Source organism: Podarcis muralis, chromosome 2 (genome assembly GCF_964188315.1).
Source record: "Podarcis muralis chromosome 2, rPodMur119.hap1.1, whole genome shotgun sequence".
In the NCBI taxonomy this organism is placed as follows: Eukaryota; Metazoa; Chordata; class Lepidosauria; order Squamata; family Lacertidae; genus Podarcis; species Podarcis muralis.
In genome coordinates, this window is record NC_135656.1 from 76,519,454 (window position 1) to 76,532,916 (window position 13,463).

Below are 13,463 nucleotides of genomic sequence, written 5' to 3' on the forward strand. Positions count from 1 at the left end.
TCAATCTGGTGTGCAAGTTGGCGCCTCTGCTCAGCGGCGAACTATGGCTAGCCGCGTGCACATCCCTGGCAAACACCGGCTGCCTCTGCTGATGCTGAGGATGCCCCAAAGGCGAAGCTAATGACATTGTTGCCCCTCGTTTTAGGCCATTGCAACCTCATGGAACATTTCACACACAGTGTCTTACGCGGGTGGCCTCTGGCTTCTTCTTCCGCGCCCCCCTTTTTTTGTCTCATTCGCCCCTCAGTCCAGCTTCGCCTGCATTTTGGCAACGACTTCGTTTTCTCCCTCGGCCGCATGGCGCCCTGGGCTAGCTTGCTTCAGCTTCCCGCGCCCATGTGGCCCGGGCTAGTAGCTCTTGGCCTCCCCGCCCCTTGCTTCCCTCAGCTCCTAGATGTCCTAAAGGCGGGAACGGGGGGTGGGGAGGATATGGGAGGTGGGGCGGCGGGTGGGAATAGACATATATATATTTGTCGTCGTTTATAAGGAGGTGGAGCGCGGGCTTGTGCTGTTCTGCTGGCAGCGAAGCGGGGAGGAGGAGGGGAGGCGGGAGAGCTGGTGGGACAGACTGAGGTGGGTGGAGGGGGCGGGTGTTGTGCGTTTTCCTCCGCGAGCGCCGCCGAGCAGTTGCAAATTTCCCCTCAGCAGCGTGGCCAGCCCAGGAGCACCTCAGCCTTTCCCAGGCAGCGGCAGCGGCCAGGGAGAAGACCAGACGTCCCTGCCTATCACGAGCCTTTCCCTCTCAGCCCCGGTTGCCGCCTCCGCCGCGGACGCCTGCCTCGCCGCGGGCCCCCTCTGCCCAGTTTGACGGCGCAACAGGACGAAGAGGGACGCAGCCCGAAGGTTCAGCGGCGAGCCCGGCACCGACCTCTTCCCTCTCCCAACAGCACAGGCAGAGTCCTGGGTGAGTCGAAGAATCCGGCCTCCTCCCCACGCGTTACATTCACCCTAGGAAGATGCAGGGCAGCCCCAGGGATGCATGGCAGGTTTGCAAGGCTGCTGCATTTGGTCAGGGGAGGGATTGTGGGAAAAGGGAGCGCAATGCTCCTTGTCTCCGTTTGTATTTATCGCGCTAAATAATCCCAGCACCAGCAGCAGCAGCAGCAGCAGCAGCAGGGATCTGGCAAAGTTTTGCATCTCCTGCGCTTTTTATTGAGGCTTTTGTGAAACAGGGGAGATGCAAAGCAAACGGTGTGTTGACCAAGTAGAAAGGGATGCCTCAACACCCAAACCTTCCTTACTATCTCCCCTCCCTTTTCTCCTTCTCCTTCAGGCTGGAAAGAGTCATGACAGCTGAAAAGACTATTCCTATAATTAATGGCAAGCCAGAGGATGCTCTGGACCCCGAAGCCTCAAGTACCAACTTGGTCCACAGTAACGATAAGAAAGTGCATGAAAGAGGCCACTGGAACAATAAGGTTGAATTTGTGCTTTCTGTGGCTGGGGAGATTATTGGGCTGGGAAACGTGTGGCGATTCCCGTATCTCTGCTACAAAAATGGAGGAGGTAAGATGGCATCATGTGTAAATGCATAGCTTTCATGCCCTAGGGAATCGCCTAAGGGTCTGTGTGCTTAATGTCAGGAAAAAGAGGTTTTCTCAGTGTATGCTAGCATTCAGGCAGGTGTGAGCATGGCATGTAAAATGCTCCACCTGCAGTATGGAATTTAGATTAATGTAGTGACTGTGTAGAGTCATGTTGATAAAAGGACAGGTTTGTTGGCTAGACTGAATTGAAAACACACCATGCAACCCCTTTGAACTCTTTGAAAGTGTTGTTGTTGTTTTAAAAAAAAAACCTTTAATGACAAATATCAGTTTTGGCTCTCAGGAAGAAGGTTTCTTTTCCTAAAGCTTTATTGCTGGTGAATATTATAGAGTTTAGACAAAATCCATGTTAAATGTCTCCTAGCAAAGCAGTGCTACCACATGGGTGTTTATTGTGGGGTTAGAGTTCCTCAGATATTCAGGTATTTAGCAGCATTCACATGTTGTTGGGTTCAAAATGTCAGACTGTATATTTTGCACATTTAATCCAGATGTAGAATTTCTAAGGGATATCCGATGTTAACAACAACACACTTGTTGCTAACATTCTATCTGCAAATCTCAATGGCCTATTTCCAAATTAAGCCCCATCTAGAAGCACCCAAATAACATGTGCCATTATGCAGATCTTTTATAGGCAGCAACACACTTCTTTATCTGCATGGTGGACAGTGAAGAAAGAAACTGCTATATTGACTGCATTTGTGTGTTTGTGTGTGTGCATGCACATATATTTGCTAGTCTTTAAGGTGCCACTAGACTTTTTGTTAATATAACTTTGGAAAGTATTACCGGTTATACTGTCACATATACTATACTCTATACAGTTATAGATTTTATGTTGCATACTGAAGTTATGCTCACAGTGCAACCTTAAGCATATTTATTCAGGTGGAGTTCAATGCTGTCTTGGCATGGTGTTGGCACAGCAGCCTCAAGTTTTTGTTTTTACAAATTAGGTAGACTTCATTTGTATTGCCATGGAGCTCTGTGATGACCACTGGCTTTAAATAGCTTCAAAAAGTGATTTTAAGGTCTGCCATTGGCTACTAACTATGTTAGTATTCAGAAATATAACCATCAACCACAATTCAACACACAGTGAAGTGCTTTTATAAGACCATCAATTCTCTGTGTCAGAATGCTGTTCTTGGGACAGTCAACATGGAATGGATAGTTCTCTTTTGCTTTGCTCATTGTAAACAGGTGTTAATATATCTGATGATTGATTGAATTTTCCACTTTTTAAACATTTGAACAGTAATTCTTAAAGTCATGCCACAGTAAATGCTGTTTTTGAAAGTGTTTCAATAGTATTTTGCTATGTTTCATTACTCTGTGTGTGTTTGGGGGAGAGGTGACTGATTCTTGAGAACCACAAGTCTAGGATGTTTGGGATGAGTAGAGCTAGTAGCATGGTTCTTTGGATCCTGTCCTGAATGCTAAACTTGATGAACTCCTGCTCTGTAATAGCACAAGGAGGCAAATATGATCAATGTTTTCAAAGGAAAAGAGGGTGGATTGTAAACCGAAGAAGGGACATACTGTTACAGCAAACTCTAAACAGTATTCAGTACAGTACTGTGATATTGTGAGGCAGGATGAAATGTAATTTGGATTAGGTATTATCCTTAGATTATTAAATGACAAAATATTCTAGATATTATCTATTCTAGGTATATATTTATGGATCACATTCATAATAGTAACTATACCATGCAAGAAACATATATGCCTATATGCACATATGATCAATGATAAGAAAATGCATTCTCTAGGCTACTGGTTCCCTAACTCCCCTGCCCTGCCCCCATCATTAACCACTTGAAATTGCTGAGGCTCTTGACAGTTGTAGCAATTATAATGCACTGGTGCTAGATGCTGATTGATTTTCATTGAACTGAAATTGCAATACAATAAAAAATAAGATATAAAAGAAGTAAGAAAATACAGTTTAAAATGTAAATTAATATTTAATCCAGAGGCACTGTGTATCACCTTAATGAAGTTCGTGGACTACTGACTGTCCATGGACCTCAATTTTGGAACCCCTTGCTCTAGTGGTTCCCAGCCCCCCCCCCCCCTCCAAGGACCATTTGGACATTGCTTATATTTTTGGTGTACCACCTAATGATTTTTCTGCCTCTTTTAGCAACTGTAATTTCACAGAATGCAAATTGTAATACAATAAAGTACAGTAGAAGAAATAAAACAAGAAAAGTACAGTTAATAATCAGCATAGATATTAAAAATGATGGATATGCTACTTTCCATCTTCATCCACAAATCCAGAGACATGTTGTGGATCACATGAATGAAACTTGTGGATTACTGGTGGTCCATGGACACTATACACAGTTTGCTATACACAGTTCCACTTCCCTTAAAGTTATAAGGCTACAATTCTAAGCACACTTTTGGGACTAAGGCCATTGAATATGAGAGCAATTTATCTACAGATAAGCTTTAAGACCAGAATCTAAGCAATTGTGCAACCAGTCCATTGGATTGTCCATTGAAGAGTAACCTCCCATACTATATGGCTAGTAGGTTATGCTTTGGCATAGAGGTGATGCCCCTCAAACGTGGAAAAGTAGAGGCACTGGCAGAGGTGGGAGGGACTATGATGTGCATTCAGCCAATTGAGTACACTTACAATGCCTAGTTCTATCCTGACCTAAGACATTTGTAAACAAGTATACTGCAAAGATTCAAACACTGCCAAAAGAGATGGGGATTGTGTTCGTTAAACAACATGAGGGAAACTGTGTTGGGTAGCCTGTCTACAAAGCAGCACAGAAAGTGTGAATCTTTATTTCTTGTTTCTCTGCCAGCAGTTCAGGGCCAAAATATTTTGTGTTTCTGTACTGCGGAGCACCATCATGAATTTGGCCCATTCGGTTTGCTAGGTCTCTTAAAAGCACAGTGTGTAGGTTTACTTGCTTTTCTTTATTGTCGTCTTTATTGCTACACAGTGGCAGAAAAACAAGCTCTTCTGTATTAACAATGATTCTTGTTGGTTAGTGTTAGTCAATTCCTCATGCTGTTTTTGTTACATGATGTTGACAAAGCTGGGGGTGTCATTTTTATGCCATATGATCAAGCAAATTTCCTACTTCTAGGTATACGTTCGTCAGGGCAAAATAAGAAATATGTTACATAGGAACACAGAAGCTTATTATTATTATTATTATTATTATTATTATTATTATTATTATTATTATTATTTTGAGGGTCTAAGTACTGCTTTTCAGTGGTTAGTGCAATACTGACTCAGAACTTCACTTCTTCCATGTTAAATTTAGTTGAGATATTAGATGACACTTGATTGGTGGTATAGGAAATGTATAGCTTTTGCTTAGGTGTTTTGAGAATTGATGCTTGTTTTTGACATAGAGACAGGTTTGTTTGCTTTTTTTTATATAAAGGCCAAACACTTCAATCCTATACAGTGGTACCTTGGGTTAAGTACTTAATTCGTTCCGGAGGTCTGTACTTAACCTGAAACTGTTCTTAACCCGAAGCACCACTTTAGCTAATGGGGCCTCCTGCTGCTGCCGTGCCGCCAGAGCACAATTTCTGTTCTCATCCTGAAGCAAAGTTCTTAACCTGAAGCACTATTTCTGGGTTAGCGGAGTCTGTAACCTGAAACATATGTAACCTGAAGCATATGTAACCCGAGGTACCACTGTATATCTGTACTCAAAAGTAAGTCGTACTGAGTTCAGTGGGTCTTATTTCTGGGTAAGCAGCAAGGGCTGCCACCCTTTCTGGCCTTTTGGAATTCTGAGAGATTACTCTGACACCACTACTTTGGTTGCTTTCCTCCCCACTTCCCCAGGTCAGTGTCTCTCTTCCTTGCTCCTCAACAGACAGACACTCATATGAACACAAGTCCTTGCTTTTATAAGGGGTCTAGGCAAAAGTCTGATCCAGTAGAACTAAAACAGACCTTGAATTTGCATGATTTTACGCATCCTCTACAACCACAAAATTAAAGCTTGCAGTGGTAGACTGCACAGTTAAAATCACAGCTCTGATGTTTTCTAGCGCTACAGAAGCATTGATCCACAAGGGATCCTCATGGATCTTCATAATTTTTACAAAGGCTGATGACAAAAACCACCAAAACCCCCCACAATGTACCCAGAGCACAGTGTACCCAAATAAAAAATAAATAAATTACAATGGATTTGTGCTTTGGATCTACAGTTACGTACTGCGACAACATTGGAAAGTACTGGGTTTGTGAATGTCATGGTTCAGTCAATGGAGTTAAAACAGATTTTCAAGGGGTTAGAGAGAGAATGAGAGATTGGTGAAAGTCAGTCACCTCCCTTCTCGAGCTGGTGTGAACATCCTGGTAGCAGAACTATACTTATAGGATTTTTTTGCCTCCAGTTAGTTAGTTAGTTAGTTAGACTCACTATCCCTTTACAGTGGTACCTCAGGTTACATACGCTTCAGGTTACAGACTCCGCTAACCCAGAAATAGTACCTTGGGTTAAGAACTTTGCTTCAGGATGAGAATAGAAATTGTGCCCTGGCGGCAGCGGGAGGCCCCATTAGCTAAAGTGGTGCTTCATGTTAAGAACAGTTTCAGGTTAAGAACAGACCACTGGAATGAATTAAGTATGTAACCAGTGGTACCACTTTATTTCTCTCTTTAACTTTCATAATGGAGTTTCATAGGTTTTTTTTCATCTAGAAAAGCACCAGAATTCTGTATTCTGAAAAGGCTTGAAACAATAGGTTTCAGCAAATGGCCAATGTAATTTATTTGCAAAAAGAAAACCAAGAATTGAAGGTGTTCCTGAATAAAGATTTCTATGTGTGATTGTGCTGTCCTTGGAAGACTTGAAAAATTAAGTGTTTGTTGAAATGCTGTTGCATTTTTCTCAAGTAGGTGTACTTAGAATATCATTACCTAATGTATTAAATTATTATTAGAATGCTTCAGTCACTAAGGTCCACTGGTGTATATGAGAGAGGTGAAACTGTATTGGAAGAAGATTCAGTTTCTTAAAATTCCTGCATGCCACTTGCTCTCTAGAACCAATCCAGCAATATTTTCTAAACTTTACCAAACTGCTTAACGACACATGAAAAATATTCAGTTTTCACTGTTGGGTGTCCCCCCCCCCTTTTAGTGAATGTCTGTTACTGTGATCATATTTACTACCCAAATAAAACAATTTTGTTTGCAAACTTATTTAAGGAAACCTGCTATATTTTCAGGGCTAAGTAATAGCATAGTATATGCTTTGGTGTGCTGCATGAATGGAAGTCAATACAAGAATATTTAACTGTTAGTTTCACCAGTTAAGTTTAGTTGCTTTAAAAGTATAGACAAATTAAAGTTAAAAGAGCATAGAACTATGCAATTGGAACTATTATTAGTATTATTTGTTTAGGTAATTAGTCACTTTACACAAGTTTCTCTAAGCAATTTACAAATACAGTCATACCTCAGCTCCCAAACACCTTGGAAGTTGAACATTCCGGCTCCTGAACAATTGAAAACTGAAAGTGATTGTTCTTTTGGAAGCCAAACGTCCAACGGGGCTTCCACGGCTTCCAATTGGCTGTAGAAGCTGCGCTTTGGAAGTCAAACATTTCAGAAGTCAAATGGAATTCCGGAACGGATTCTGTTCAACTTTTGAGGTATGACTGTAATAGTAAAAAGCAATGCATAAAAAGCATAAAAACAAAGTAATTCAAAGTGAAGTGCAATACAATGTAATCAGACAATAAAGGTTATACATTTACTAGTTAGATTTTCCATGCTACACGTTTTGTCTACTGTTCAAGTATCTTCTCTTGTTACATTTGCCATTGGGGTGCTACAGCAGATATAGTCCATATGGTGACTGATTAATGCTTGACCGCTTATGAAATGAACTGTAGCCTTAATGATTTGGGTCTCCTTGCCCACTTTCTACATTCCTTGTACAGTGGTACCTCAGGTTACATACGCTTCAGGTTACATACGCTTCAGGTTACAGACTCTGCTAACCAAGAAATAGTGCTTCAGGTTACAGACTCTGCTAACCCAGAAATAGTGCTTCAGGTTAAGAACTTTGTTTCAGGATGAGAACAGAAATCGTGCTCCAGCGGCGCAGTGGCAGCGGGAGGCCCCATTAGCTAAAGTGGTGCTTCAGGTTAAGAACAGTTTGAGGTTAAGAACGGACCTCTGGAACAAATTAAGTACTTAACCCGAGGTACCACTGTAATGACTGAAGGGTGTGTGGAGGCTTAACACATGACGGGTTGAGAATCCATGCAGTGAGTGCTTCTAAATGTCTTTGGCCTGCCAGGTATCTTGCCACAGGGAGGTCATTTTGAGTCACATCCCAATGGCATAAGTGTTGTACAGTGGTGTCATCAAGTCAGGGCTTTGGGACAGAAGTCAAAGGCCCCCAAACTCAGCAGGGTTGGCTTACTACATTTTGAAGTAAGTGAAGGAAGACAGAAAGCCATCTAAAGAAGTCACCCCCAACCTCCCCCACCCAATAAAGTCCAGGATCTATGATTGCCTAACTGCATCATTAGCATTGGGTGCTCTACACCAGGTCCAAGTCAATAACATTTAAGCATTTAACTGGGAATGTCAGTTCCATTGATATTTCTGGTTGCAAATATTGATACTATAGTAGTTTCTTATCCATAGTGTGCGAATGCCTTTGCTTTGTGAGTGGGTTTAATACTCACATGCACAAAATGATTATAGCTCATATTTATAATAACTTTTTAGAGACCACGGGTACATGTCCCAGAGTATGTTAGATCTGCGATTCAAGTGTAAGTAAAAATCAGCCTGAAATATGTATTGGATAATATTAAGCTTGTTGGTATAACAAATTGTTGGCATTTAAAAATCAATTTTGAAAACTCGGGGGCCAGAGCTATGCATCTTTACCCGCATGAATATTCCTTTGCTATCAGTGATACTACATTCAAGACAGGGGCTCATCCATATTTCCAGTTGTCCTGTTGCTTTCCCCCAGAGGAAACTGCTCTTCAGCACTCAATCAAAGCAAATGGCAATTAATTAAGGTTTCTCCTGGATTGCCATTTGTTCCAATCTATCACTATAGAGAGGTTTTTCCATTGGGAAGGAGTGGGGCAAGGGGAAAACCACTCAGACCCACACTTTCTAGGCATGGCACAAGCTCAAGGGTGGATGAGCCCAGGGTGTTGTTTGAGATAAGACAATAAAGTGATGTTATGTACGGTAGTCTTGTATAAATAATTGATGCATGAAATGAAACTTATTACTTATCTTTAAGGACCTGGATCAAACTAAATAATACATATCCAATCCTTGCTTTTAGGTGCTTTTCTCATACCCTATGTGATTTTCTTTATTTGCTGTGGAATACCAGTGTTTTTCCTGGAAACTGCCTTGGGACAGTTTACTAGCGAAGGAGGCATTACATGTTGGAGGAAAGTTTGTCCACTATTTGAAGGTACATGTCAAATTCTCTCTTGTTTCCAATATATAAACATGTATGCGTCTATCTATGCATGTGCACACACGAAACATTCATGAGTTTTGGAAATATCTTACAAATGGAGCAAACATATTTTTTTATTGCTTCCTTCAACAACAAAAACATTGCACCTGCCATTCTACACATCTTTCTTACTGATGCTTTCGGAACTTAGTTAGCAAATCATGCCAAGTCCTGACCAGTGCAGCACATCAGAGGACCAGTAAACTCAGGAATCCTCAGTTCAAATCCACTTTAACCATGAACTCATTGAATAACCACTTTCTTAATCCTAGCTTTATCCCACCCAGTCTATATTATGGGGATAATGATGCAGCGCAAAAGTTAATGATACCAGATCACCTTACAGGTAGCCATTAGCCAGATAATGCATGCAAAGTATCTGGAGAATTTAGGAAAAAGTTGTATGTTAAATGCTTTGTTGTAAACTTGGAATGTTTCCTCTTCTCTATACATTGAAACAGAACCTCTAAAATCATTTCCCCAACACTTTAACATGCTTTACCTACATTTGAACCCATTCCATAGCCCTGCTGTTCTCAGCCTTGGCCTTATTTCATTACACAATCCAATTTGTCACATATATTCAAAGACTGCTCCCCCCATGACCAGTTCTTCCCTTACAGCCCTTATATTTATATTTTCAGGGTTTTCTTTGTAACAAGTGACAATCTTAGAATCTGAACAAAAACTGCTTTCTGACTCTCGTTCCCTGTTCCTTTAACAATGCTGAAACAAGTTCCTGTATTTGTACTTTGCAGGTATCGGATATGCTACCCAGGTTATTGAGGCACATTTGAATGTTTACTACATCATCATTTTAGCATGGGCCATCTTCTATTTGTTTAACTGCTTTACAACGGAGCTCCCCTGGGCAACCTGTGGGCATGAATGGAATACAGGTATGGGCACAATGAACATACAATCTGTATGAATATGTTAAAAGAGCAGCAGAGTGATTTAATATTTAAATGATTATGGGGCCAAACAAGATAATGGTGAAAATTAGCGTAATTCAGATTTGCAACACATGATGTAAGAATAAAGGGATGAATCCCAATAATTAATGTTGATTATTCCAATAATAAAAGTAATGCCTTCAAATCTTCCCCCTTACATCATTTTGCTTCATGAATTAAACAGTCTGGTTTAAACAGCATGTATTATTTTTGAAAATCTTCCCTTCTAAAACATACTGGTTTGAAAAGGTTTGAACATATTGAACATAGTACAATATGTTCCTTAGCTGTTTATTAAAACTTTGCAAACTAAACATAGAGAAAGTATATGTAGGGTTTTTTTACCTCTTATGTAATGGAATTTAGTATATTATTATTATTATTATTATTATTATTATTATTATTATTATTATTTATTATATTTTAAAAACTTACATCTGAGCTCACTGTAAACTTGAAGACAAAACAGTTTACATTTTTTTGATTCACACAGCTATCTGCTGGATCAAACAGCTTTCCATCAACAGATGGACACATTTGCATACTATTGTGAATCATTAAACATTGTAATGAAAAGTGTGTGCAAGTGTGAAAATATGGAGGCAGAGATTCAGAAAGGGTTACATGTGTGCACTAAAACAAAAGGTGTGGAAGGGTTGCCAATCTGTTTATACTTCCAGTCTTACCTCTTGAAATTTTTGTGGGTTCTTTTTGTTGAGTCCAGTGGAAAGCCCCTCACACTAACCTTTGGCAAATATTAATTCTCTTATGAGTTTACATGTAGTATAAACTACAAACCAATAACCTTTTTATTTGGTGATGTATAAGGGCACGTTGAATTAGTTCATTACACTTCAAAGGGAAATAATACATTATTAAATGGTAAGGGTTTTCTTTTCATATTCCTCACATCTAATATAATTTTTAGTGAGAATTGTACTCTTTCATCCTCATTCTTTTATTCATTTTAACAGCTTGGGACTCTTACTTGAATCTATTGATGTTTAGGTAAATTAAAAGTCTAGATTCAAGTCCATCAGAAATGATAGTGCTTCAGTATCCTTTTTGGCATCTGTTTAGGAAAGCCTAGCCAATATTCAATGCTGTCCAAATAGTAAGTGTCAACACAATAATGGAGAACTGCTTTGATCTCTTTCTACCATTTCTCTCATGCCAGAGATAACAGTGTGCCAAATGGTAGCTTTGTCACTTGCCATAGTAAGTCCACCTTTCTGCTGGTAGAAAGAGATTCCCGAGCCAGTGATAGCAATTGAACTGCGGTCAACTGAATCAAGCACAATGCATGATTAAACTCCCTAGCAATCAGAGGAAATTATCCTATTTCTGCTGCCTCCAACTGGTCTGTTTGTTGCAGTTGTAACAAGACAAACCAAAAGCAGCTAGTGAACACCTTTCTGAGGACAACCAGTATGAATTAGTAATCAAAGCATGTGACTGAATCTTGTTTTCAGATCTCCGTGGCCATGATCTTAACATATTCAAAGTGAACTTGAAAGTTTTAAAATCGCAGCATTAATTTTTTTTTATTCTTTTACAGAACACTGTGTAGAATTTCAAAAAATTAATATGAGCAACTGTTCCCAAGAATATTTGCAGAATGCTACTTCTCCAGTCATGGAATTTTGGGAGTAAGTATAACTAAACTTTTATTCTAAACTAATTGCAGTATTAACTCCCTTCAAATGAAAGGTGTGGAGCAAACAATAATAGCTAAATGTAAGCTTATGGCAACGTGAGAATTTCAGCAGCAAACTGTTTTTACATAAAATTCACATAGGTGACACCGAGAACTCTTCCGTAATAATAGGAAATAAAAATATATATTTTCTTTGGGAATGAATATATGCAATCCAGACACATTTACTTGAAAGCACATCTCATTAAAATCAAGCTTTGTTCTGCACATGATGGTTAGTATTTTGTGTATGCATGTGTGTTGAGAGGATGGGAATGTTTTCCTTGGAATATTATCTGTAAGAGTTTGTTGCAAGACTTTCCTGAGCAGGGCCCTGAAACTTAGATTTCTGTTGGAAGGGACTGCTAATCTCAGCCAAATATTATCAATGCATAGGAGATGGCATATCATACATAATACCTTATCTGAGCATTTCCTGTTGTTTAGGAAATGTATTGCCCTTAGTTTGGTTTTTGGCTAAGGTTACCGTATTTTTCGCCCTATAGGACACACTTTTTCCCCTCCAAAAAGGAAGGGGAAATGTGTGTGCATCCTATGGGGCGAATCCAGGCTTCAGGAGAGCCCCACTGCCAGCCCCACAAGCTCGGGGGACAGCGGGGAGGCGCAGCGCGCCATCCCACTGTCTCCCGACGTGGTTTGGAGGCTGGCGGCGGGGAGAAGCGTGCTGTTCTGGGGGCTGGGGGCTGGGGTCAGGGGAAGCTCTGGCTTCCCCTGCCTCCGCCCCGCGCCTGGGAAAAAAAAATAATTTCCCCCCTTTATTCTCCCCCCAAAAAATCTAGGTGCGTCCTATCGGCCGGTGCGTCCTATAGGGCGAAAAATACGGTGTATTCCAGTTGTGTTCTCATTGTGGTGATGATGGCAGGGGTGGGAGAGAGTGTTCCTTTGCTTGTTTTGGTCCCAGTGCTTCAATTTTTCTTTCGCTATGTTTTTCTGAGCTATCTATGCTGGCTGAAAAATGTTCACAAAAATATCTAGTGAATTTTCCCCAGCATTTTTAAGCATTAGGAGAAGGAAGCACAGGAGTTCTCTTTATGTGTGTTTATACTTCTGACCATCTGCTGCTACAGATTTTGTAGGGAGTAATTGCATCTAAAATGCAGAGACACAAAATTTGCACGGTCAAATGTGTTGAGTGGAGTTTCTCTTTCCCTTTATGCCATAACTGTACATAAATGGGGAGCTTGTGCCTGGTCATCTTTGTGCAGGCAAAACAGTCTATTGTTTCCCCAACAATTACTATTTTTTCCTGTATTTTATTTTTTTAACTGGACATCATCCATGACTGAACCTGGAAAATGGATTGATTTCACTGGTGCTTCTGAGATGTTGCATTGTTCACCTGAATAGCTGCGACCTGATAAGAACTCTCTTAACCATGAATTGTATCCACCACTCTTGCTCCATTTACATAACAGACTTCTGCTTATGCAATGAAACTTGCCTTTTCTCCCTTGCTGCAGAGGGTCCAGGTACCCTCCAAAGCAGATTTTGGGGGTGTGCGGAAACAGAGATGTTACGTTGTGATAATAGAATGCTGATTGTGCATTATTGGACACAACCACATGCGTCTGGGAGTTTCCACTTCCTAGAATCCAAATATTAATCATTCAATCCAGGTAGGAGTGTGGGCAATGATTCTGGTAAATGACAACTTACCAATTTCTAAGTAATAAAAAATAATTTATGCTAAGCCAATTTCCTTGCTATCTGGGCAATTTATTTGTAC

The 13,463-nt window shown here is 40.4% G+C and overlaps 1 protein-coding gene across 1 annotated transcript in view; it reads left to right on the forward strand.

Moving 5' to 3' along the window:
* The first annotated feature begins 520 nt into the window (after positions 1-520).
* Positions 521-13,463, forward strand: part of SLC6A11 (solute carrier family 6 member 11) — a 96,043-nt gene continuing 83,100 nt past the window's right edge. Inside the window, exons 1-5 of the mRNA XM_028718879.2 lie at positions 521-904; positions 1,274-1,506; positions 8,882-9,016; positions 9,823-9,963; positions 11,579-11,669. Of these exons, the coding sequence (XP_028574712.1) occupies positions 1,287-1,506; positions 8,882-9,016; positions 9,823-9,963; positions 11,579-11,669 (587 nt within the window). The 5' untranslated portion in view covers positions 521-904; positions 1,274-1,286. The remainder of the gene's footprint in view (positions 905-1,273; positions 1,507-8,881; positions 9,017-9,822; positions 9,964-11,578; positions 11,670-13,463) is intronic.